Here is a 24,824-nt window from a genome sequence, read left to right as displayed (position 1 = left end):
CTGACATCAGATTTAATAATCCCTAATTAATACAAAATATTTGAACTACAGTAGCTAGCATTTTAAAATTACACACACATAAATCAGGGTCAAATTAGATAATATGCTTAACACATTTTTAGAAGAGGTGCTCTCTTAAGACAAAACATCAATTTGTCCTACCATGTGCTTGAGTTTAATGTGCTGTTTTGTAATTGGTCATTGGGAGGTAAATTAAGACTTAATTTGCAAATCTAACTGCCAAGGCAAGTATCTTTGAGGGAGGGAGCACAAGGTTGATCAGAAGAAATGTTCATTCCCCTTATCTAGTTTGGTTATAATAGTGAACTAGGGAATTCCAGTTAGATTAGAGCCATCGAAAAATTGAAGAAGAGTGTCAGCATGCTTGATTTTAAGGATTCCCAGCAAGAGCTGAAGTTGTGCAATGGTCAGAGAATACAGGTGTTAGTTGCAGAGGTAAGGGATAGAATGGGAGGAATACTGAACAAAATAAATCTGCACTGCAACCTTTTCTTACAGTTTGTGTGTGTGTGCATGTGTGTGCGTGTGTGTGTGTGTGTGTGTGAGAGAGAGAGAGAGAGAGAGCCTTCAAGTTGTTTTTGACATATAATGACCCAATATGGAGCCCCATGGATACAAGTACAGTGGTCCCCAACCTTGGGCCTCCAGATGTTCTTGGACTTCAGTTCCCAGAAATCCTGGCCAGCAGAGGTGGTGGTGAAGGCTTTTGGGAGTTGTAGTTCAATAACATCTGGAGGCCCATGGTTGAGGACCACTGTTATAAAATATCTACACACATTTAGAAACAAAAAAAAAAATAACAAACAAAACAATTCAAACTAACAAAACAAGTAAAAAAATCAAAGTTTTAAATAGGTAAATGTCCAAGCAGGGTCAAGGTCAAGGCAGTAACAACCCACTGCATAATCAGAGGTTGGTATTTGTCTTTCGAACATTGTGCTTTTCTTTCTCTTCCTTCCCTTTTCTTTCATTCTTTTTTGTCTTTCCTGCTTTCATATGACTTATACGTAATAATAATAATAAGAAGAAGAAAAAGAGATGTGTCTTGATCCTCGTCCAGCATGCAAAGAGAGTGAGGATGAGTCTCACCTCCAGAGGGAAAGAACTTCAGAGTTTGGAGAAAGCCCTTGCCCAGGATTCTGCAAGCAAGGGTGTCTTTCTTGAGTGATATTAATCAAAAGCATGGTCAGCCTGATACAGGCAGCCCCTTAGAAAGTAAGCCCCTAAGCCATTGAGAGCCATCAAGGTTGACATCAACAACCTAGCCCAGAAAATAATTGACAACCTGCAGGGATGAAGGTGTAGTTCCATAGTAAAGCATAGCATATTCTTTTCAGGGAGAAGGTCCCGAACTCAAACCCTGCCGCTTCTGTGTAGGGATTTTGGGGGGGGAGGAGGCTTGTGAATGAAACGCCACACCAGTCACCAGTAGTCTGATTTAGAATAAGGCATTATCATACCCATAGAGGCGACCCCGCTTTCTGTGAAGAGGCATTTGAAGAGATCAGTGTGCGTTCTTGCTTTGCAGGCGTGGAACCTGAGCAAACAAATGTTCTTCCTTTTTCAGGTCCTAAGCAACGAGAACACCTTAACGCTGAAAAACGTTCACCAAGAAGATGCAGGGAAATATGTCTGCCGGGCAGTGGTTCCACGTGTGGGCGCAGGAGAAAGAGAAGTGTCCCTGACCGTCAATGGTATTTAACTTTGTCTCTACCATCATGCCACTTTCATCTTTATTTTCTCATTCCAGCAACAGTTTCATTCCAGTAACAGAGCAAAGTCCATCTTTTAGACTACAGCTCCCAGAATGCTCGAGTGTTTCCACCTCTCTAATAGGGTCAAAAACCTGCTTTGTCTCAGACAGCAACATATCTTAAGCATAGCCCAATAGATTTTTACTGCCCGGAGTAAAAACTTAATAGTACTCTCCTCTCACTCCAAGTAGAAATTAGACCGAAAGGAGCTATCCATTGTGCTGAACCCCACACACACACCCAATGGATTTGGAGCAATTATCTCCCTTAAAGTTCAAAGTACAGCCCAGAGTAGGTTCATAGCCCCTGCAGAGTCAACAGCCTCCATTACACTGATGAGGGAAAAGGGTCATTTGCTACACTTGAAGGCAACATGCAAATGACTAAGTTATTGGACAAGCTACAAAGCTCACTCCTCCAGCCCTTTGTTATTGCCTCCAGCATCTGCTGCCTATGTGACCGACAGCTACCTAATAGAAGATTCAGCCATGTGTCCAGGAAAAACAGCACAAATCTGGTAAAGGAATCCCCATCTCTCAATTCTTTATGTGATATCCTAAACTCTTTGGAGAGAAACATAGGGGACACCAGCTTCACAATTAGAAACGGAGCTCCCTTAAGAATTGAAGAGAGTTTCCTTTTCCTAGTCAGATGTTTTATACCTTTGCAAGCTGAAAATTCGCTTCCTTCTACTCTTTTATTCAGGAGATTAAGCAGGGATTGATTTGCAAGCTGATTGCACAGACATGAAAGCTTTCAAGGAGTGCATGTTGTGAAGGGACGGTCACTCTCGTATTGGCCTTCTCAACCACACTAGACGCTGTTCCAAGACCTCTATTCAGAGCACGTTACCATAGTCTCTCAAGAGTGAAGGATGCTTAGTGCCTATACTGTAAGGCAGTGGTCCCCAACCTTGGGTCTCCAGATGTTCTTGGACTTCAACTCCCAGAAATCCTGGCCAGTAGAGGTGGTGGTGAAGGCTTCTGGGAGTTGTAGTCCAAGAACATCTGGAGGCCCAAGGTTGGGGACCACTGCTGTAAGGGACAACATTTTATCACCTTCTGATTGTGAATGTGTTTAAAAGATTGTCCTTACAAAGACAATTAAGCACTTTGACATTCACCATCTTGTCTGTTTCGGCTCTGAGTGCCACACAGTATAAAGAAAGAGGAAAGCTTTTCCTACAAGCATAGGAAATGATGGAATTGTTCTTATTTCTACCCCTGTTCTGCAAGCTTCCTTCCCCTGTGCTAACCAAGCCTGAAGCGGACCAAGTCAATACTTCTTCTGTCAAGCATTTGGCACAGTTCAATTCTAAATGCAGATAACGCTGAAGAAAGAAGCCAAAGGCAACTCATCAGGTCAATTGGAAAAAAAATAACACCCCTTCTCTTTACTCAGCGCCTCTTTGCTGGTATTTCCCTATACCTCTCTGTTGGCTGCTACAATTTGATTAGAGTTCGAATAGCTTGCAGAAAACAAAATAAAGGCATTTAATGAAAACAAAGAACCTTCCTACACACACACGCACACCTGACGTCTCCCTTCTCTGCTCTTCCAGCACCTCAAGCCATGATACTCAGGCACCTTTCAAAGCAGGCAAGGTGGGGAATGGTACCCTGCAGCTCCAGAAAGACAAGCCAATTTTAATATAACAGAAACTAGCAAGAGAGCAAAGGAAAGCAGGGCCGGCTATAGAATTACTAGCTTTTGCTTTCTTGAGTTTTCAGAGCAACTGAGATGTTGATAAATCAAAACAGAAACAAGCGTGCAGAAGGGAAAATGTATCAGTCACATTTGTCCCCTGATAATGTTGAGAATCAATGCTTTATATCAATTGCTATGGTTGGTATTGCAAACTGAGCCCATTTTGTACAGAACTGGAATTGAAAGGATCCTTATTATGAGCACAATACTTTCAATCCATGTTAGATCGATAAGTCAGGAGATGGGAGGGAGGTGAAGGCTCAGTAGATACTTGGGCTGGGGAGCGCCAGAGGAGATTAAGAAGGTAGGAAGATGCCTCAAGCAGAATCAATTCATTGGTCCACCTGATTCAGTGATGTTGACATTGACTGTCCATGGCTTTTTGGGGGTTCTGACAGGATTCTTTTCTTAGCCTCACCTGCAGATGCTATGCTATTCAACCAGTGAGCTGTCTCCCTGAGTCCCAGACTCTCCATCGTCCAACACCTAATGTCTCCTGGTGGTCTCCCATGCAAGATGTAAGGCCTGCCCATTTCAACCCATGCAATCGTATCTGATTTTGGAAGTCAGTCTCTCTCTGTGTCTAAACCACCAGGAAATATAAAGTCTCTCCAAGCAGGGCTAGAAAAAGGTAGATGATCCTGTGTACTAAATAGGTCCAGCCCTACTCAGCACTGGAGCAGGAGACCACCAGGGAATGTCAGGGATCTTGTGGTAATGCTAGGAAAGGAACCTGCTGGGACCCCCGTCAGCCACTACCAGACACAGCTGATGAAATTGAGCTAGATGGAACAATAGTATGACTTGATATAAGACAGATCCCAATGTTCCTGCACTGCCCAGTAGCAGATGGTGTGATGGGAGCTAACTGCGAGTCAGAGCAGACAATAGTAGTCTAGATGGACAAACATTTCCTCTTGGAATGAAGCAGCTTTGTATAGTTCTTGAGTGTAAAGTAGAGATGGGGACAAATTTAAAAAATGGCGATTCATTTTGATCCGTTATTTGTCAAGGTTAATGGATCAACAAATACAAATATTCTTTGACAAATCGACGAATCAAACCGTTGATTCATCTGCACTTTAAATGGCTATAACACTGGCCCCCGATGACCTAGAGACACCAAATTTGCACGGAAGCTTCCTTGGATGCTTTCCTACAACTCCTGAAAGCCTGGTGAACATTGGACTATGGGCCCCCAAGTTATATAGTCACAAAGAGGAGTTATTCTGAGTTATTCACCCACTAATTGGGTCCCTCCCAGGAGAGTTTACTACACAGCACAGAAGCCCATTCTGCCTACCAGCCACTGATCATCTGATCAGAAGCTGATAGACAGCTACACACACACACACACACACAGAGAGAGAGAGAGAGAGCCAACCACCCCAACAGCCTACCCCCACAACCCCTTCCATTTCCTACCTTAGCCCCCATCTGAATCCCACCAAAACCCCCTTACCTTAATAGCTGCTGCCAGGTCTCCATCAGGCCTTTGCAGCCATGGCATGTAAAAAGGCAGGCTAAGGGAATCCAGGCTGCCCTTTGCAAAGATGGCACCTGCAGCTTCCCTACCCTAAATGAAGCTGCAGCCACCATTTTTGCAAAGGGCAGCCAGTCTCCATTTTTACATACGTGGCTCCAAGGCCAGAAGACCTTGGCAGCAGCGATTAAGGTAAGAGGGTTTCGGTGGGGGTGGGGGGGTGGGGTGGCGTGGGGACTAAGGTAGGGAGAGGAAGGGGGTGTGGGGTAGGCTGTGGTATTGGATGGCTGTGTGGGGTGGTGGGTGCCTTTCTGCCGCCAATCAGATGATCGGCACCTGGTAGGCAGAATGGTGTGTGTGTGTGTGTGTGTGTGTGTGTGTGTGTGTGTGTGTGTGTGTGTGTGTGTGTGTGTGTGTGTGTGTGTGTGTGTGTGTGTGTTTAATACAAAGGACAAATAAAAACAGGTAAATATTCATCCCTTCGTATTCATGGGTGTCTCTGGAACCCACAAATACAGATCAATGAATATTTAACGAATCAGCTATATTTGTTGGAAAAACCGATCCGTTTTTATATTCATCCCCATATCTAGTGTAAAGTATTCCTGAGGCCCACTCTTGCTTAAAATCAGAAGAAGTGCTCAAATCAGAGCAAGCTGCCTATGTGGCCCTTCTTGCTGACTCTGCTAGTGGCCTTTCCTGTCCAGTAACATGGGAGGGGGGAAGTTTTCACCTATTTCCCATCCCTGTACTCTGTCTGAAACAAATCTACCTTACACCTTTCCCCATTTCTCTAAGAAGAATTCTTCCCCTTCAACAATTTCCAAGTGTTGTTTCTTTCTTTTGGTTAGAGAGGATATTTAATCCTCAACTATCAACTCAATCAATTAGGGCGATCCATTTACTTGAGTATGGTAAATCCTCTCACCAAATGGAAATAAAATCGGCTTCAGCATCTTACAAGAAAAACCTTTCTACTGTGACTTCCATAAACCCTGATAAAGAGTGTGAGGGAGAAAAAAAAATCTAGATGCCTCCCTATTGTGCAGGGCAGATGTTATCGGGTGCCAGACTCTCACCAATGTAATAATAAGGATAAATGACCAATTGCCTGGTAGGGATGATACAGCACAAACCAATTTGCTGCAGCTAATCTTGTCAAGCAGTCCCTGTATTGAAAATTCTTCTTTTTCATTTAAAAAAAAATCCCAAACACCAGACAATGGTATTAACAAAAGGAATTGTGATCGTATCACCAAGCAAACCAGGTTACTGTCTTCGAGTTGGGAGCTGCCCTGCCAGATCGGAAATAACCATTTGACTGGCAGGAACAAAGTCACTTTATCTGCAACAGTCCTAGCCCAGTCATTACTTCATTTTATTTTATTTTTTAAAAGCCACCTCCATCTTGAGCAAGACCTGCGATATGAAAAGTGCTTATTAAATTCCTCATTCGTCTCAATTCAGACTGTCTCAGAGAAATCAGACACCTTGATGAGAAACTTGCTTTTGCAAGACTTGTTGCCGAGAAATATGTGAGGGGGTTTTACCCATCAAGATCTTTGTAATTTGTGCAGATTGGCTGTGCACACAGTTAGTGTCCTTTCCCTTGGAGAAACAAAGTGCATGCATGCACAAAACAAACGTAAAATGAATGGCTGATCTTTCAAAAAAGATGAAAATAACCCATTCCATGCTTCTTATCTCCAAGAGTCCATCAGGAGAGGCCTTTCCCTCAGTCCCATCACCCTCAGAGGCACACTTTGTGGGGACACAGGAGAGGTCCTTCTCTGTTGCTGCTTCCAGACTCTGGAACTCCTTCCCACTGGAAGCCAACTGGCCCCATCTTTGTTGTCCTTCCGCAAGAAGACAGAGACATTTCTCTTCAGGCAGACCTTTCTTTAAATAACTGGTTGACCAAAGGGATCTTTTAAAGAGCTCATTTTATTCTGTATATTTTACTTGTGTTTTTAATACTGTTCTTATCATGAGCTTTAATATGATATCTATTTAACGCTTTTTAAATATGGTAATAATTTATTCACTTTTGTTTCTTTTAATATGGTAAGCCACCTTAGATGCTTTGGGAGAAAGGTGGCAAATCAATCAATCAATCAATCAATCAATCAATCAATCAAAATTCCAGTAAATATTTTTGTCCTTTTGTAGCATGAGGAGGGGGGGAAAACATGCACAAGCAAAGATACAGTTCCCTAGCCTGGAGGGATCTCATCAAGGAGAAGGCACGACGGTACCTGTGTTTCTTTCTCAGTGTTGTTTTTCTGCCACAATCTCGTTGCACAGGTCTTATCCCCAGATGCAGCAGAGACTCTATTAGTCTTTTGTCTATATTGATTGACAGCAGAGATCTAGTTAATTGAAAACCTTGCTCCACAACATCTCGCCACAGTGCATCCCATGGCATGTCCTTTTATCTCAAATGTCCAGAACTCAGCATTCCCATTTCAAGCAAGACAGCTCTGTGTGATAACAACATCCTGCCTCCCCGAATTGCAGCAAAGGCAGAAAGACCAGGAAGATTCACTCCTATGCTATATAAAACCAGTCCAGCATTAGCAGCAGGAGGCAGTGGCTTTGGAATCGGCTTGCAGATATTTAGAATGAGTGTTTGTAGCACAATTCAGTAAGAATATTTGCATCTGTGATGTCGCATTACAAAATGCTAGCGCTGAGCATATGGCTGTTGAACAGGAGTAGTTACCCTGAAAGCTGGTAGTTGAGTAAAAATAGAAAGCTTACATTTCTTCCTTGAGAATATGTTTTCAGAAATGGAGCAGGATATTATTGTTGTTTAGTCATGTCTGACTCTTTGTGACCCCATGGAGAAGAGCATGCCAGGCCCTCCTGTCTTCCACTGCCTCCCAGAGTTGGGTTAAATTCATGTTGGTCGCTTCAATGACATTGTCCAATCATCTCGTCCTCTGTCGTCCCCTTCTCCTCTTGACCTTGCACTTTCCCAACATCAGGGTCTTTTCCGGGGAGTCTTCTCTTCTCATGAGATGGCCAAAGTATTGGAGCCTCAGCTTCAGGATCTGTCCTTCGAACACTCAGGGTTGATTTCCTTCAGAATGGATAGGTTTGTTCTCCTTGCAGTCCAGGGGACTCTCAAGAGTCTCCTCCAGCACCACAATTCAAAAGCATCAATTCTTCAGCGGTCATCCTTCTTTATGGTCCAGCTCTCACTTCCATATATTGCTACTGGAAAAACCATAGCTTTGTCAGCAGGTGATATCTCTGCTTTTAAAGATGTTGTCTAGGTTTGTCATCGCTTTCCTCCCAAGAAGCAGGTGCCTTTTAATTTCGTGGCTGCTGTTACCATCTGCAGTGATCATGGAGCCCAAGAAGGTAAAATTTGTCACTGCCTCCATATCTTCCCCTTCTATTTGCCAGGAGGTGATGGGACCAGTGGCCATGATCTTAGTTTTTTGATGTTGAGCTTCGGACCATTTTTTGCACTCTCCTCTTTCACCCTCATTACAAGGTTCCTTAATTCCTCCTCACTTTCTGCCATCAGAATGGTATCATCTTCATATAGGTGGTTGTTGATATTTCTTCCAGCAATCTTAATTCCAGTTTGGGATTCCTCCAGTCTAGCCTTTCGCATGATGTATTCTGCATATAAGTTAAATAAGCAGGGGGACAATATACAGCCTTGTCGTACTCCTTTCCCAATTTTGAACCAATCAGTTGTTCCATATCCAGTTCTAACTGTTGCTTCCTGTCCCACATATAGATTTTTTCAGGATATAGATAAGGTGGTCAGGCACTCCCATTTCTTTAAGGACTTGCCATAGTTTGTTGTGGTCCACACAGTCAAAGGAGCAGGATAAAAAGCCCTAAAATTAATTACAGAAGAACAGGGCATATGAAAGCTTTCTTTGCATGGTGTATGTAGACATCTGTCAGTCAGGAGGCGCCATATGCTACCTCTTTCTCCTTCAGGTCCAGTGATAAAGTTGCCACATTATTAGAATCATGGCTTCCTTCACTGCTGAAAGGCATCTGTTTGTCATAGCCTGAACTTTTCCCATGTCTTATAGCTTGCAAATAAACTTGCTCTATGTTGTGATTAGTCCTTGGGAGGTAAGCACTGTCTGAATTCACAAGTCAGGGACAGAAAACATGTTGCTGCGGAACCAACATCCTATTGGGTTAGAAATTCTCAGGGCAGAGGTTATGCACATATGTAATTTTTCCACTGTCTTTTATCTGGAGGAGGAGAAGGATGCCAGGGTTTGTCCTCAGTGAAAAATTTGAGGCACTTAGAAGAATTCCAAAAGATATTCAGGAAGACTAAGGACATTTATCTGAAAGTTAATGCATCTCTAGTCCATCATGAAAAGGAAGACATCATACTGGTAGGAAGTGATAGGAAAGAGAACTAAGAGAAAACATTGAGAAAAGAGCACATACGAGAAATCAAATATGATTTTTATTCATTCTCCCATCAACTTTAAATTTGTGGGAACTAATTTGTTTTCTTGCAAGACCACTGAGAACTGCCACACGGTGCAATACAGTGGCTCAGACAGACAGACAGACAGGCACGAAGAATTAAGCAACAGGGTGCCTTGACTAAATACTCATCGCAGCCGTACGTGATCAGTACCAGAACTAGAACGATGAGTCCTTTGACATAAAAGTCAACTCCTGGTTTCATTGCACACGTTCATTTTCATCTAGTCAGCCTGGGAAGGAGGGGAGCAGCCATCTCCCCCTCAAAATATTTTTTTTTGCAGCAACGTAACTTGGAGGCAGGGAAGTTTTTCACGTTGTTCCATTGCTGCACGTTTGTTACTAAGAATATTGTGGGCAAAATGCTGTTGACACAGTTATTCAAACTGTTGAGACAGAGTCTTCTGGAGAAGCCTTTGGGAGCCTTGTGGGGGCAGGGGGGGATGAGCATTTAATATTAAAAATCACTGCCAGATGATTTGGGATGGAGGCTTTCCTCGGGGTAAAAAGGAGCCCAGGGAAACCCCAGAAGCTGAAAGAAGGCAAAAGAAAGCTGCAACTATTTTAAATTATTTCTGGTGCCCAAATCTGCTTTTCAGGGGCATACAGTACCTGCACCCATAGGATTTTGTCCCATGACTGTTGGTAAATTCAGTTGACATAGCCAATGGTCAGGGATTTAAAGAGATGAAGTGCAACGATATCTAGGGATCTAACTTTGGGAGCCATGCATTCTTGGGGAGTCTTTTGGGCCACCCTCTTTTCCTGTGATTCGTCAGCAGGCCAGAAACAGGGCCTCTGAGGGAAATCCTGAAGAACCAAAGCAAGGTTTATGTCGTTGACAAAACTGCAGCCCATGGGCTGGTTTTTCAGGATAAATGGCCACTCCTTAAAAAAGCAGTTGAGCGGCAAGAAGCGTTCAGGTTGCCAATGTTACGTGACAATTTGTGACCTCCAAAATGGCCCAGCAGGGGAAATTTCCTTGACAACCCAAGCTTAAAATGGCTGACACATGAGGATAATCACACCATCCAGTCACTATCCGGACACATACTGGCGATGTGGTTTGCCGGTCCACATGACGTGAAGTAGAACAAAGAGCTTCTCTCTCAATCGAGTTCATCTGGTGTTGATTTGTCTTTATGAAAGTATAAAAGCAGCATCCTTCCCCAAGATGCTAGTGATTGCTTCAAAAGAAATGGACGCTATTCACTCAGGAGTCCACCCCCCCTAGAAATCTCTGGCCTTCCTTTGATTCCAGAAAGGCCTGGAAGTCAGAAACCTTCTTTTTCAATATATATATATATATATTTGTTTGAGCTTCTGGGGCTGCACAAATAAATTGGCACTGTAGCTCTAAAAATAACTGCAACCGATAGTGCCACCATTTATATCCATAGCAACACAGTCCAAAGACTTTAGCTGCCTGTCGTCTGTCTCACACTCGGCACCAAATGGTAAGCGAGGAGATTGACAGCCTTCACTAGCCAGCGCTGCCGACTGGGGAATGAAGCTCCAATCTTCGATTTCAGAGAGGGGGGAAAATGCTGTGGCCTCCCTCGCGCATATTTCTGGGCTGTTCATTTTCTTAAGAATGGTTCTTTTGTACTATCCTGTTATCGTGATGATGAGCTTCAGATGCTAAACTCTGGGAGTGATATAATCATCCTAGAGATATTCATTTTAGTGCTATTTAAAATCTGCTTATTGAAAGAGGAGCGCTGGGATGGATCCCTTCACTTTGAATTAGGAATTCAGTATTTTCTATACAACTTAAGCAGCTACCTTCCATTTGGATGTATGGGCAGAATCCACCACAGGCCATATTCACATGATCATGTATAAAAGGGGCGGGAGTTAGGTAAGTGCCCCTCATTTTGCCAGAGGCGTTTTCCACACACCCTTTCTCGCATTTCATCCCTTTTTGCATCTCAAAAGTGTCTGGATTTACCAAGATGGGTATCCAAATTGCACTTTCAAAAGCAGCAACAGTGGGATAACTAACTCTCATTTAACGTTGAACGATACAACAACAGAAGAATCAGAGGGTGGACTGAATTTAAGGTCTGCTATTCCGGGGTAATAAAAGTAGGAACACAGGGTCTCGGTTACTATCTTTAGATGTCAATGGAGTTTGGTGGAGATAGTTGGAAACAGGAAATCACTGGCACCCTGGGAAAAAAAATCAGAGTTCAGATTCCTGAGATCCCCTCCTTTCCAACACCCTCTGCTGATAAACATAGCATATTAGAGAGGAAATGCAAGTAGATAAATAGGTACCACCCCGGTGGGAAGGTAAACAGCATTCCGTGTCTAGTCATGTTGACCGCGTGACCACGGAGGATTGTCTTCGGACAAAACGCTGGCTCTGTGGGTTGGAAACAGAGATGAGCAGTACCGCCTAGAGTCGGACACGACTGGACAAAATGTCAAGGGGAACCTTTACCTTTTTTCACCTTTTTAGAACTCCCCACCACAATGGTGGGGAATCTTCCCTGGTGCTGAACATTAAATACCAATTTTGGAAGGGTATTTGCACTCCAGCAACAATCAGGGGCCAAGGGGGCAAAGCGAACGGCAGAATGGATGGAGCCAAAACGCACAAGTCAGTTCCGTGCAAGAGCTTCTGAAATGCACAATTGGATTCCACGCAGGACTGGCAAGGTGCCTGCCAGTTGCACAGTTTAGTTCTCCACAGGGTTATTTCGGGGTCAAGTAGCTTCAAACAGTCTGATCCTTGATGGCTAAAAAAAAGCGGCAAGTGAGATGGAGAACCTCTGAAGCCCATATCTGCCCTGTGGGTTGAGGGATTCCCATCCTTGCCATAGGGAAAAGGAGATGTTCCATCCCATGCATCTGGCATCTTCCTTTAAAGCAGGGAAAGGGGAACTGACAGTCTTCTAGATGCTGTTGAGCTGCAGCATCCCTCACTCTTGTCTACAGGCAAATTTCTCTCTCTTGATTATACAGGGCAACTGAGGGGCCAGTCTAAACGTTCTTGGTTCATTGCCAGTACTCAGCCCTCGGGTCTGTGAGGGAGTAAGAAGACCATTTCTAATCACAGGACCAGCCCTGCCGTTTGACAAAGCAAACTACATGCTGTCGCCCCAGGCCGCAAGTTTTAAAGTGTCACAAAAGGGCATCAGTTTAGTAGCCATTTATCACTGTTGTCTGTTTACCACTGAGGTGGAGAGAGACACTTGTGAGGATTTTCTGCCTCACATGCCAGAATAAATTGGCTTGCTCTGAGTATCATGCACCTTGACTTGAGAAGCGAGGGTGCATTTGCTGTTCTACGTGAAAGACAAAATATCTTAGGCCTCTCCTCTCTTGCTCGTGTCCTTAATTCTACCATTTCATGTGACCCATCACTCACTCACTCGCTTCCCCCCCCCCCTTCCATCCTTGTTTATAGCCAAAGGTCCTTCTTTTGAATGAAACAGCATTTTTTTTTACCTCAGCAACTCTCCATCGGATCCCTCCTTGCAGGAAAAGCTGGTAACCTACAGCAGAATTTTTAGCCTTTATTGTCCTGCAAGGGAGCCATGGAAGAATCAGCTTGCCTTGTACAGGCCTGCCCTCTGCTGACTACCTGAGGATTCCATGAGAGAGAGATTTTGGGCTTTGGAAGATGGGGAGATTAGTATATGTTCATTTTACCTGAGACCGAAGCACAAAGCAGGGCAAAAGGAAGGGAGGGAGGGAGGGAGGGAGGAGAGAGAGAGAGAGAGAGAGAGAAGAAAGAAAGAAAGAAAGAAAGAAAGAAAGAAAGAAAGAAAGAAAAGAAAGAAAGAAAGAAAGAAAGAAAGAAAGAAAGAAAGAAAGAAAGAAAGAAAGAAAGAAAGAAAGAAAGAAAGAAAGAAAGAAAGAAAGAAAGAAAGAAAGAAAGAAAGAAAGAAAGAAAGAAAGAAAGAAAGAATCACAGGTGGCTCATGACCAGTGGGACACTACCATCATCCCATCTGCCTTGGCTTAAGGGCCCCCCTTGCTTTTAATAATGGCCAGGCTTCTCTTCATGAAGCTGTCACCTTTATCTGTTATTTACCATTTTTAATATGATACTTGTTAATTCTTTTAAAATATTTGTACACTTACTCTTTTTAGCTCTGTATATTGCCTTTTTAATGACGTGACCTTGGGACCTTTTGAGGAGAAGGGCAGGGCAAAAACATTTTGAATAGAGTGAATGAATGAATGAATGAATGAATGAATGAATGAATGAATGAATGAATAAATAAATAAATAAATAAATAAATAAATAAATAAATCTAGCACATGGAGGGCCAATCCTGGATTCTCATTAACTTTTTCCACAGCAGAAAACGGTAAACATAAAAACCCAAAATCTCCTGGGGTGTTCTGTTCTCATCAACTATTTAACCCTCATTTCAGTCACACTACATTGGCTCAATAGAGAATAGAGGAATTCATTCAAAATAATGGAAGGTTTAAAAAAATGAGAAGAAAAAACCCACTACCTCTCCTCTGCTTTTTTTCCTTCCCCTATGTCTCCCAGGGCCACCTATCATCTCCAGCACACAGACGCAGCATGCGCTTCATGGAGAGAAGGGCCAGATCAAATGTTTCATCCGTAGCACCCCTCCGCCAGACCGAATTGTGAGTAGATGCTTTCTTTCTTTGTCAAAGCACGGGGGTGGGGGTGGGGTGGGAATTATTAATGCATTTATATCCTGACTCTTTGGTTAAAAAAAGCAGAGTAGCTTAGATAACATTATATTAAAATAACATCAGAAAAAAACCAAATATAAATGGGAACAAAAGCTATACGAGCCAATAACATAGCACAAAGCCAATGCAAATTCATGGTTTAAACGGCCTTTTCTAAAAGCAGTGGTCGACCAGACCAGATGGGCGGGATATAAATCAAATAAATAAATAAATAAATACGGTAAATAAAAGCAAAGTGGGGTAAGAAAAAACTATTTGTTTGGCACGAAAAGGATAACCCACTTTTCTTCCCACGACTTGTGAATTTTTTTTTAACTCCAACTCCCCAAATTCCCCAGATATTGGGATCTGCAATCCAGTTCTCTTATCCAATTTCTGGTTTCTCTTTTCGAGGCGGTCTCTCCATTCGTCACTTGGCCTAGCCTATTCAATTGGGGTGGGGGGGAGACCAGAAAGGAGTCTCTGAAGAGATGAGTTTTCTCTTGGTAGAATATTAAACGCATTCACATCAGCCTGCTTGTTCACTGAAGTCCACTAATTGTACACAGGGAACAATAAGCCTTGGAAAAATTGTATTTAGCATATCACATTTCTGCGTGTCTGATGCAGCAGAACCAACAACATGTTTCAAGGCACCTGAAAAGATTGAAAGGTTTTGCTTGGCATAAATTTTCAGGGACTGACGCACTCTTCTTCAGATGGCTGGCACAAAGCCTCGGTAAATAGTCCCTTATACATACTCAGGGAGTAGGGAGAACTGTGAAATGTAATAGGAAAGCCATGCTTGGATATGCTGTGGGTGTACATTAATGCTGTTTTGGATGTGTTTGTCACCCACTCATGACCTTTGAACAGCTCTAAACAACCACCATTAAGATCTCTGCGTAATCATCTGTCAGGAGCAATCTTCAGCGATCACCGGTAGGATTATCGCCAATGCTGTTTTGCTGTTCTCATACATTTCACATTCCTCTCCTCCCCAACTGTGTGTAAATATCTGTCTACTGAAGCTGCGGCCCATGAAAACCAATGGGAAGTAGAACTCATCTTTCCATATTTTGCCACCAGCATTTTTGTTGATTTTGCTGCAACAGACTACAGATTAACATGACCCTGGAAGTACGTATCTGATGTCATTCCTAAATTCAAATTGAAAACTCGAAAATGAAGTTTTAGTAGATAGGGAAGAAACCGATACAGCCATGTCACTAATTTATTTATTTATTCATTCATTTATTAGATTTCTATCACACTCTTTTAGACAATGTCTACTCCGGGCGGGTTCCATCAAACATTATAAACAATTAAAAACAATTAATTACAAATTACTTCCATGCACAGGCCTGGTCGTGGAAGGAAAATGTCCTGGAGTCAGGAACCTCAGGGCGATACACGGTTGAAACGGTCAGCACAGACGAAGGCGTGATCTCCACGTTGACGATCAGCAACATCGTCCGAGCCGACTTCCAGACCATTTATAACTGCACCGCCTGGAACAGTTTTGGTTCAGACACTGAGATCATCCGTCTGAAAGAACAAGGTGGGGATTGCTATTGTGGCATTTCAAAAAACAAAGAAGGACTTTTGGTATGGGGTGGAGTGTGGGGAAGAGACACAAGCTCATTGGGAGTAGAATGGAGAAGAAGATTGTGACATAGAGAGAAGAAACCAAATGCATAAAGGGGAAATAGGGTCTAAGGCCAGTGTAACTTGGAGCTGGAACTCTTAGAACTGTCGAGCTGGAAGGGATCCGCACATGGGATTACGAGCTTCAGACATTACTAGAGAGGTGCAGGGAGATGGTAGTGTTCATGCTGCTTAGATGCCACCAGGAAGAAAAGGCACAGGACATTAGGAAGGCTCCAGTTACCCACGTGGACTGGCCAAGCAGCAAAATACTTGGCTGAAGAGAAATGAAATCCAAAGCTTTCTGTGACACCAACACCATTTCATGATGATGCAAAATGTAAATGGTGCTACCAGTTCTTGCATATCCGGTTCAAGGCCTATTGCTGTGACTGCTGATTCATCCCGTCCCAGAACAAAGGTGCTGGTCTTTGAAATTATTCAATTAAAAAACCCTGCAGCAAAGCACCCCTAAATTCTGTTGTTCATGCTTAGCTACTTCTTAAGGACAGGCGTTGCTTTTTTCCCCCCTTTCCTTTTCCTCCAAAATAGCTGCCCTGCCCTTCCTTTGATTCAGAAGAAAACTACCTGGGTTTTAGAACAGCTGATGGACACACTTGCATACGTTGTTTGGGTACAGTCTGTTCTGATTTGTGGCAGGGCAACTAATGCAAACTCGTCAGAGTATTTCTATTACAAAAACTGGAGGCTGCACTGGGAGCTTTCCTAGCGAGACCTCCAATCAAAATTTAGAATGATTGGGAATAAATGAAGGCTATCATGCTCTCTCTTTTCTGTTTCCCTTCCTCCCTTCCTCCTCTCTTGTTTAGCATAACTGAGCATTTCTTCAGACAAGTCTAGAATTTCAGATCAGAAGTCTGATCATGGCTTGCAATTAGGGATGTAAAGTATGCTCACCAGATTCCTTGTGCTTAATAATTTGGAAGACATCTTGATGAGGAATTCACTGGCCCCTCAAAACTTCTCATCTCCAGTGTGAGAGTGAGACAACAAAGGTTTTTTTTCTCTCTCTCTCCTCAGGGTTTCTGCAATTTGTGGCAAATTTATCTGGACAAGTTTAGTGTCTTTTTGCTTTGCAAAACTAAGTATAGAGGGGGAGAGATTGCACGCAAATTCAGAAGGACTGGCTGATTGAATAAAACCACATTTTAAAGTAGCCATTCAATAGGTCTAATTTTTAAAAGTCCGTGTAACAACAAGGCAGCAGCTGGCTGTTCATACATTTTACCAAATTTGCAGTTGTTTGGGCAAAAATCTTTCTTACGAATAACAAAACTCTAGCCAAGACTGACAGAAAACATCTCACCCCCCTCACAGACAAGGAGAAAAAATGTTACAGTGTGAGAATGAGCGAGATTTACACCCCTGTTTGTCATACTGGTTTGGAGGGACTGCTCGAGTCACAACTTGCTGACAAAAGACAGCATGATGAAGATTGGTATGAGGGAATGTGGAAGGGTTGTGGGCACAGAAAAGGAGCACTGAAGCCTTATCTTTTATTCCCAGTCCTCTTGACAATAGCCCAGAGGGTATTTGAAACTCGGGTTTGGCTGTGGTTGCGGTCAAAGGAAGGGCAGAAATGAAAAACACTCAGCAACAACTGTCAGCAAAGCTACTTCCTTATATGCCAGCTTCTGCCACATCAGTGCCCTTCATATGCCTTGCCTGAAGGCTTGTATCATCTCCAGAATTCCCAACTGCATTGCAACACATCTAAAAGGCACCAACTTGGGGCAAGAATGTCACATACACGCCTACTGTTGTCCAGTGAAGTATTTCTCTCTTTCTGGGGCCTTTTCTCTCCCTTCATGAATAGCCTCAGGAAGAAAAAGGAAAGCTGCTCCCACGTCAGCCCTGATTCTGGCTGGATGTAAAGATTTCTTTAGATCTACCCCCACCCAACCTAATGTCTCATGCCACACCAACAAACCTTGCATTAATTCATCTGTCCTTCAATGCATTACATAATTTGCACATAGTTCCAGTCCAAACTTAACAACTTGTTACCAGTTATTGGGACAGGCCACATGCTATGGTGATAGAGCAGCAATTTTTTTTAAAAAAAGTATTAGGTGGGAGAGACAATTTCAGCAGAAACAGAATGGGGAATAGTATCTCCAGGATGACCCAAGCTGCTGCCATTGCACCCCATTGTTTTATGCCAGTGGTTCTTAACCTTGGGTTATTCAGGTGTTTTTGGACTGCAACTCCCAGAAGCCTTCACCACCAGCCATGCTGGCTGGGACTTCTGGGAGTTGCAGTTCAAAAACACCTGAGTAACCCAAGGTTAAGAACCACTGTTTTATGCCATTATTAGCCTCTAAAAGAAATGGAATGCAACTCTTTGCAGGATGAGCCAGCATGACAACTGGGAGTGTCAAGCCAAATTCCTCAATAGAAAATTCTCATTACCCAGTGGAGAGATAAATCAAGAGTCCCGGAAACAGGTTCAGCCTCAGATGGGCTAAGAATGGATGAAAACAGGAGAAGCTAGCTAGAGTTCAAGATTAATTTGGGGGTTATCGTATGGACTGGAGTGAACATTCTCAAGGCTTGCTTCTTGGTTTGGAAATACTTATTCAGGGAAACACCCTCCCACACTCTTTCTCATGACTGTTCACTACTGTTCACAGTCATTCCTTACACTTTGCTGCTGCTTTGATGGCCATTCTCCCCTCTGTCATTTCACCCCTTCTGTAGTGATCCCAACCAGTAAGCGGTCTAGTGATCCCGCCGTCAATTAGATTTTCCTGTTGGCTAACGCCAACGAGATTAAACAGAGCCTTATATAAGTAAGAGTAATGCTTCCATGTCATAGACCATCATCAGATGAAAACAGACTTTTTGAAACAATCACTAATGGCTGAAAGAGGATGGATATAACAAAAACCAAATGGATGTTGAGGCTGGGTGAGTCTCAGAGGAAAGGACCAGATTGTTTCTGGACAAGCTCCAATTCCATCCTTTCCCATTAAATGGGAGGGCAGGCAGGTGGATTGTTCTCATTAAGCTCTGATTTATAGACAAGGCTGCCATCCAGATTAAACTGGAACTAAATTAACTTCTCAAAATTAGCCTTGGGTTCTGTCCAGTATAAATAGACTTGGTGGCGGCTTGTTTTCCGGTCTCTTGCCTAAGTAGAGAGACATGGTTGGCTTAGCAGATGTTTCTAAGGTGCTGAGGAAATTCCCAAGGAGAAGCTCTGTAAAGTGTGCTTGCTTGATGAAAATGCCGAAAGCATAAATACAAACCATCTTGAGTTGGGCTGTTAGTTCTGGGCACTTCATGGAGGAAACAAATGACTCCTGACTGGAGCATTTAATACAGAGAGCACTTTGTTGGAAACTGAAATCATTTTAGAGTACAGTGGGGTCTTGACTTGAGAACTTAATCCGTATTGGAAGGCGGTTCTCAAGTCAAAAAGTTCTCAGGTCGAATCTGCATTTCCCATAGGAATGCATTGAAAACCATTTGATCCGTATCTGCTCTTTTCTGACCATAGAAACTAATGGGAAGCTGCTATTCTGCCTTCGACCAGTAGAGGGGGATATTTTGTTTCTTTTTTTCTTAGGTCAAGAAAGGTTCAGGGAAGGCAGGGAAAATACAGTCCAGGCAGTACCAGGCAGTCCGAAGACTGTCTCCCAATCCACTCTCTAAACGCTGGGAGGAGTGAGGAAGCAGACAGGCACCCTTTTCACTGGCCAACAGTTAACTGAAAGTTCAAATTTTGCACTTTCCCTGCCTCCCACGTGGTTTTTTTCAGTTCTTAACTCAAATCTAAGTATGTAAGTCAAGTCAATATTTTCCTATGAGAGCGGTTCTTAAGTCAAAATGTTCTTAACTCAAGCCGTTCTTAAGTCAAGACCCCACTGTATTAATGGCATAACGATCTCTGAGCTTCATGCTTGAGCAATCAGGCTTCCAAATATTGCCTGTGTTTACCTCCTGATGACCAATCACAAAACGTTAGCCAATGTACAAGCTACAGGAGGTAGGAAAAACTCATGTCATGTTAAGCAGACATCCTTCAGCGCTTAAGGAATTCCCATTCCTAACTAAATATTCCTAGTATCATTTATACGGTTTGACCCTGAGGCTGTAGAAGGTAGACAGCCCTACTGGAGAAGAGGATTTGGGTCCTGAAATGAAAACCTGCAGCTGACATAGAACTGCCATTTAAGGTCATATACTCAGTTTTAATAGCTGCATTTATAATAAACTATAAGAAATTTCTAACAAGTAACACTATAGAAGTTAATTCCACCATACTATGCTGAATATCCAGGGCTGTTCTTTTTCAGAGTCCAGGTAATACGCTGCAGATTTGAATGCTACATAGGTGGTAAACTAGTATAACATAGAGAAAACTAGGCTAATTTTTACTGATCATGCTCTCCTTCCATAGGTAGACTGTTTATTTTAACCATGGGGAACTTTCATACCTGCACCCATCTCACTTCGAATCTCCATGTCTGAATGTTATGCATTTGAACCTGCAGGTGGAAAATCAGTACATCAGAGGAAGGGCGAGAGTAAAACTTTCCCCATCTAAGAAGCCAGTCTTCCACAGACAGGGAGCTGTTTATTTGGAGGTCATTTAAATATGCAGCCCCCTCACTTTGAATCTGAAGAGTTACAGTCCTTAGGAATGATGTGCTATCTTGTTCCTCAAGCGATTTTCACCAATGCGTACTTTTGAAACCCTGTTGGTTGGAAACACTCAGAAGGGCCCTACCTGATTTTCTGTGGTCACATTGCAATGGAGTAAGCTAACGCTCGCAACAAAAATAGGAGGTAGTTCCCAGCAGTTATTCTGGGCAATGGTGGGTGAGAACTCCCAAAAGTCCTTTTTAAAATATATATATATATTTAATTTTATCTTATTTTATTAATGAGGAAAGTGGCAAAAAGTTGGCAAGGCTATAGACGCTTGCTTTATTTTCAAACAGGTACGGAAATGAAATCAGGAGCTGGTATGGAAGCAGGTATGGCATCCTGAGGAAAGGTGACTATATGAATGCCCCCCCCTCCAGCAAACGAATCCCAGTTGAATTGTTAAAATAAGCCCATTTAGGTTAGACCTTCCTAGAGATGGGAAGATTGTGGGAGAACAAAGGAAACATGGTTTGAATGGCAAATCCATCTTGGCGTGTAGAACCCTTCTTATTGCTGGCTATTTGGGTGTCTACCTATGGAACGTTTTCCTAATGCATTCTCCCATTCTTTTGCATGGGATTGTGCTAACACAGTTGTTGCTCAGATGGAAAATTACGCAGCAGTTTAAAAAAAAAAGACCAAGATCTGGAAAATTCCCATATACTTGCTGATGTATCTGATGTATTTCTTTAGCCATGACCCTGGATCATTGGATGCGGCTACCTAATCTTGGTACGTGGTGGCGCTGTGGGTTAAACCGCTGAAGCCTCTGCGCTGCAAGGTCAGAAGACCTGCAGTCGTAAGATTGAATCCACATGACGGAGTGAGCCCCCGTCGCTTGTCTCAGCTCCTGCCAACCTAGCGGTTCGAAAGCATGCAAAAATGCGAGTAGATAAATAGGTACCACCTCGGTGGGAAGGTAAACGGCATTCCGTGTCTAGTCACGCTGGCCACTTGACCATGGAGGATTGTCTGCAGACAAACCGCTCTCTCTATGGGTTGGAAACGGAGATGAGCACCGCCGCCTAGAGTCGGACACGACTGGACAAAATTGTCAAGGGGAACCTTTACCTTTACCTAATCTTAAATTTAAGGGAGAAGCTATTCGGCCATACTTTGACTGGGTGTGTTCCCCTGGAAAAATTGAACTGGCGAAGCTGTTTAGTCAGATCCATTGCAAGGTTTATTTCGCTAACTTGAGTTGACCATTGCCCCCAACATCAGCATTTGCAGCTATATTTCCATCTCACTGAACCTCCCATCATGTAAGCAACTCCCGGCAGACACTGTCTGTACCCCACCAATCATATCCTCTTCTTGTGCCGGTTCCCATTTGTCACCTGGAAACCCATCCTACCTCATCCACTATTTCTCACTTACCTCTGGATCTCTCTGTGTAAGAGCTAGCGGTACATTGTTGACCAAGCTGTCTCTTTCCCCCTTAACATGCTTTCCTTAGTTATTTCAAACCGGGGCCAAGAGCCTTTTTATTTGTATTCAGTGCCATATCCCACTGAAATTGATCTGTAGGGCATTTATTTATTCATTCATTCATTTAAAATATCTTTACCCTGCCTTTCTCCTTTAAAAGGACCCAAGGTGGATTACACCATCAAAAAGACAATATTTAAAAACTAAAAACAAAAAGTGTGCAACTTTTTAAAAAGAATTAAACAAATATTATATTAAAAACAGTAAATAAAATCAATACTAACACATTTAAAAGCAACAAGGCACAACAATCCTTAAAAAAAAGATACTGTTCTAGACAGCCAGTCACTAAGGAAAAGCTTACCTGAAGAGAACGGTCTTTGCCTCCTTAAGGAAGGTCAGCAAAGATGGAGTCAGTCTGGCCTCCTGTGGAAGGGAGTTCCAGAGTCTGAGCAGTGACAGAGAAGGCCCTCTCCCTCGTTAAGGTGGTGGGGTTGAGAGAAAAGCCTCCCCTGATTATCTTAAAACCTGTACAGGCTCATCAACAGTTATGGGGTGTGTGGCCAAAAACATACCTCTTTCACTCATCCCGACTTCAAGGATGGGGATATTTTGACCACCCAAAGTTTTGAACTGCAAGAATCATAGTCTTTTACCACTAGAAGCCTCTGTGCTGCAGGGTCAGAAGACCAGCAGTTGTAAGATTGAATCCATGCGACGGAGTGAGCTCCCATCACTTGTCCCAGCTTCTTACCAACCGAGCAGTTTGAAAGCATGTAAATGTGAGTAGATAAATAGGTACCACCATGGTGGGAAGGTAACTGCGTTCCATGTCTAGTCGTGCTGGCCACATGACCACGGAAAAAGTCTACGGACAAACGCTGGCTCTATGGCTTGGAAACGGAGATGAGCACCAGGCCCTAGAGTAGGACACAACTGGACTAAATGTCAAGGGCAACCTTTACCTTATGACCAATGGGGCTGATAGGAGTTGTGGGCCATGGCATCTGGGGCTACTTGCTTCTTCCTTCACTCTCTAGACGTAGCACTGTGGCATGGCAGAACAGATCACGTTTGCCAGATCTGAACCGATGGCTTGCAGAAGAGATTCAGAATTCTCCTGTGAGCCACACGAAGCCTGAGAGTGTCAGGTTTCATGGTGCTGCTTTATCACAAAAAGAAATGATTCTTACAGAGACAGTTCAGAGGATGTATCAACATAACATTTGGGTCTGCCTATAGATCGAGGATGCCACGAAATCCTCCTCCATATCCACAACCAGTTCTTAAGTAAGAGTTGAGGCCAACACTATGAACAGCAAAGTCATTCATACTCATTAAGCATCTACAGGTAATTCTTATTTACAAAAACAATGACAGCATCGATTGACATTGAAAGGGTTTTCCACTCCTAGAAAATTACAGTAATCTATTCTTATACCAATAGGTAATCTTGGATCCTGAACCTATTTGTCCAGGGGAGGAAGGATTCAGGTGGCCATGTGTTGAGAAGTATGCAATATTTCTCTTCTCACTTAGTCCTGTCAGCCCTACTACCCTGTTTCCCTGAAAATAAGCCCTACCCAAAAATAAGCCCTAGTTAAAAGAAAGCCCATCGTCCACCCTTGTGCAGCAACCAGAAGATGACGTGACCGTATTTGAATAAACGTAGATTGTACATGAAAAAATTAAGCATCCCCTGAAAATAAGCCCTAATGCGTTTTTTGGAGCAAAAATTAATATGACCCTGTCTTGTTTAGGGGGAAACAGGGTATATATCTCATGTTTTAAACAAAACAACAAAAAATGATTTGCTGCATCTGATTTTCTTTTTGTTAGTAAGTAAGTAAGTAAGTAAGTAAGTAAGTAAGTAAGTAAGTAAGTAAGTAAGTAAGTAAGTAAGTAAGAAAGAAAGAAAGAAAGAAAGAAAGAAAGAAAGAAAGAAAGAAAGAAAGAAAGAAAGAAAGAAAGAATATTCTGAGCATGCACAGTTTTGAATTTTTAAATTTGCTTAAATCATCACCACCATCATGACTATAGAAATGAAAGGAAGTTTCCACCAAGAGTGTTGACTTCTTTGTCACTGCCCCCTCACCTGGCAATTTCTGTGTGCTCCTTGTGAGCCTAAGTGATGGTTTGTCAAGCCCTTCTCATGAGGTCCAGCTTTCCCTGCTCTTAATGTCAGTTACCGAAAGCCCATAAGAATAAAAAGCTTTTTGCCTACTGTTATGAGATACAGCTCCCATTGTCCCCAAAAATCATGATTTGAAAATGATGGGGATTGTTGTCCAACATGATGTCGAGCTCATTGATTGGGAACAGCAGACTAAAGGATCCAGTGGCTTAATTTATAGAAGGCCTGTACCTTGAATTAGCATTGGCAACATTGAAGGGTCAGGGATCCAGATTTTTACTTTCAGCACATATGTGGATGGGTGTCTGTACCAGGGCCAGAAATATCAGGCAGTGTCACTCAGTCAACCAACCAACCAACCAACCAACCAACCAACCAACCAACCAACCAACCAACCAACCAACCAACCAACCAACCAACCAACCAACCAACCAACCAATCAATCAATCAATCCTGTAAGTTATTATTTGTGGGGCTGGAGGATTGGTGCTATGGAAAACGCCCGATCTTGAAGATCTCTAGCAGCATACACATTTAAAAATATATATCCCCCTTCAAAATAGTCCTTGGAGGGTTGTCACTAGGGAACATAAAGGGTTTTAGAGGGAATGAGAAGAGTGCAAATATGGTGTTTGCTACCACATGCAGTCCACAGGCCACGTTCCGCTCATCCCCCACCTTGAATCCTTTCCCTACCATTTCTAATCAAGCAGCAACAGCCCTGTGGGAGCGCATAGAAATGCCATATGTCAAATCTACCTACCAGCCAATATCGGCATGCAAAAGAGCTGAAACATTTGGGAAGCAAGGATGCTGCCCTCGATAT

General features: G+C 42.9%; 1 protein-coding gene across 6 annotated transcripts in view; it reads left to right on the top strand.

Moving 5' to 3' along the window:
• Window positions 1-24,824, top strand: part of KIRREL3 (kirre like nephrin family adhesion molecule 3) — an 846,407-nt gene that overhangs the window by 767,269 nt on the left and 54,314 nt on the right. For 4 of the 6 annotated variants that reach the window (XM_078379823.1, XM_072978974.2, XM_078379822.1 and 1 more), the window contains exons 10-12: window positions 1,589-1,715; window positions 13,958-14,058; window positions 15,472-15,670. In XM_078379823.1, coding sequence (XP_078235949.1) covers window positions 1,589-1,715; window positions 13,958-14,058; window positions 15,472-15,670 — 427 coding nt within the window. Of the gene's footprint in view, window positions 1-1,588; window positions 1,716-13,957; window positions 14,059-15,471; window positions 15,671-20,726; window positions 20,763-24,824 lie in introns of all 6 variants that reach the window. The other 2 variants (XM_072978972.2, XM_072978971.2) reach the window with 1 other exon arrangement.

This window comes from Pogona vitticeps, chromosome 8 (assembly GCF_051106095.1).
Source record: "Pogona vitticeps strain Pit_001003342236 chromosome 8, PviZW2.1, whole genome shotgun sequence".
Classification (NCBI taxonomy): domain Eukaryota; kingdom Metazoa; phylum Chordata; class Lepidosauria; order Squamata; family Agamidae; genus Pogona; species Pogona vitticeps.
Note: the sequence above shows the minus strand (reverse complement) of the source record. Positions and strands in the feature narration are given on the sequence as shown.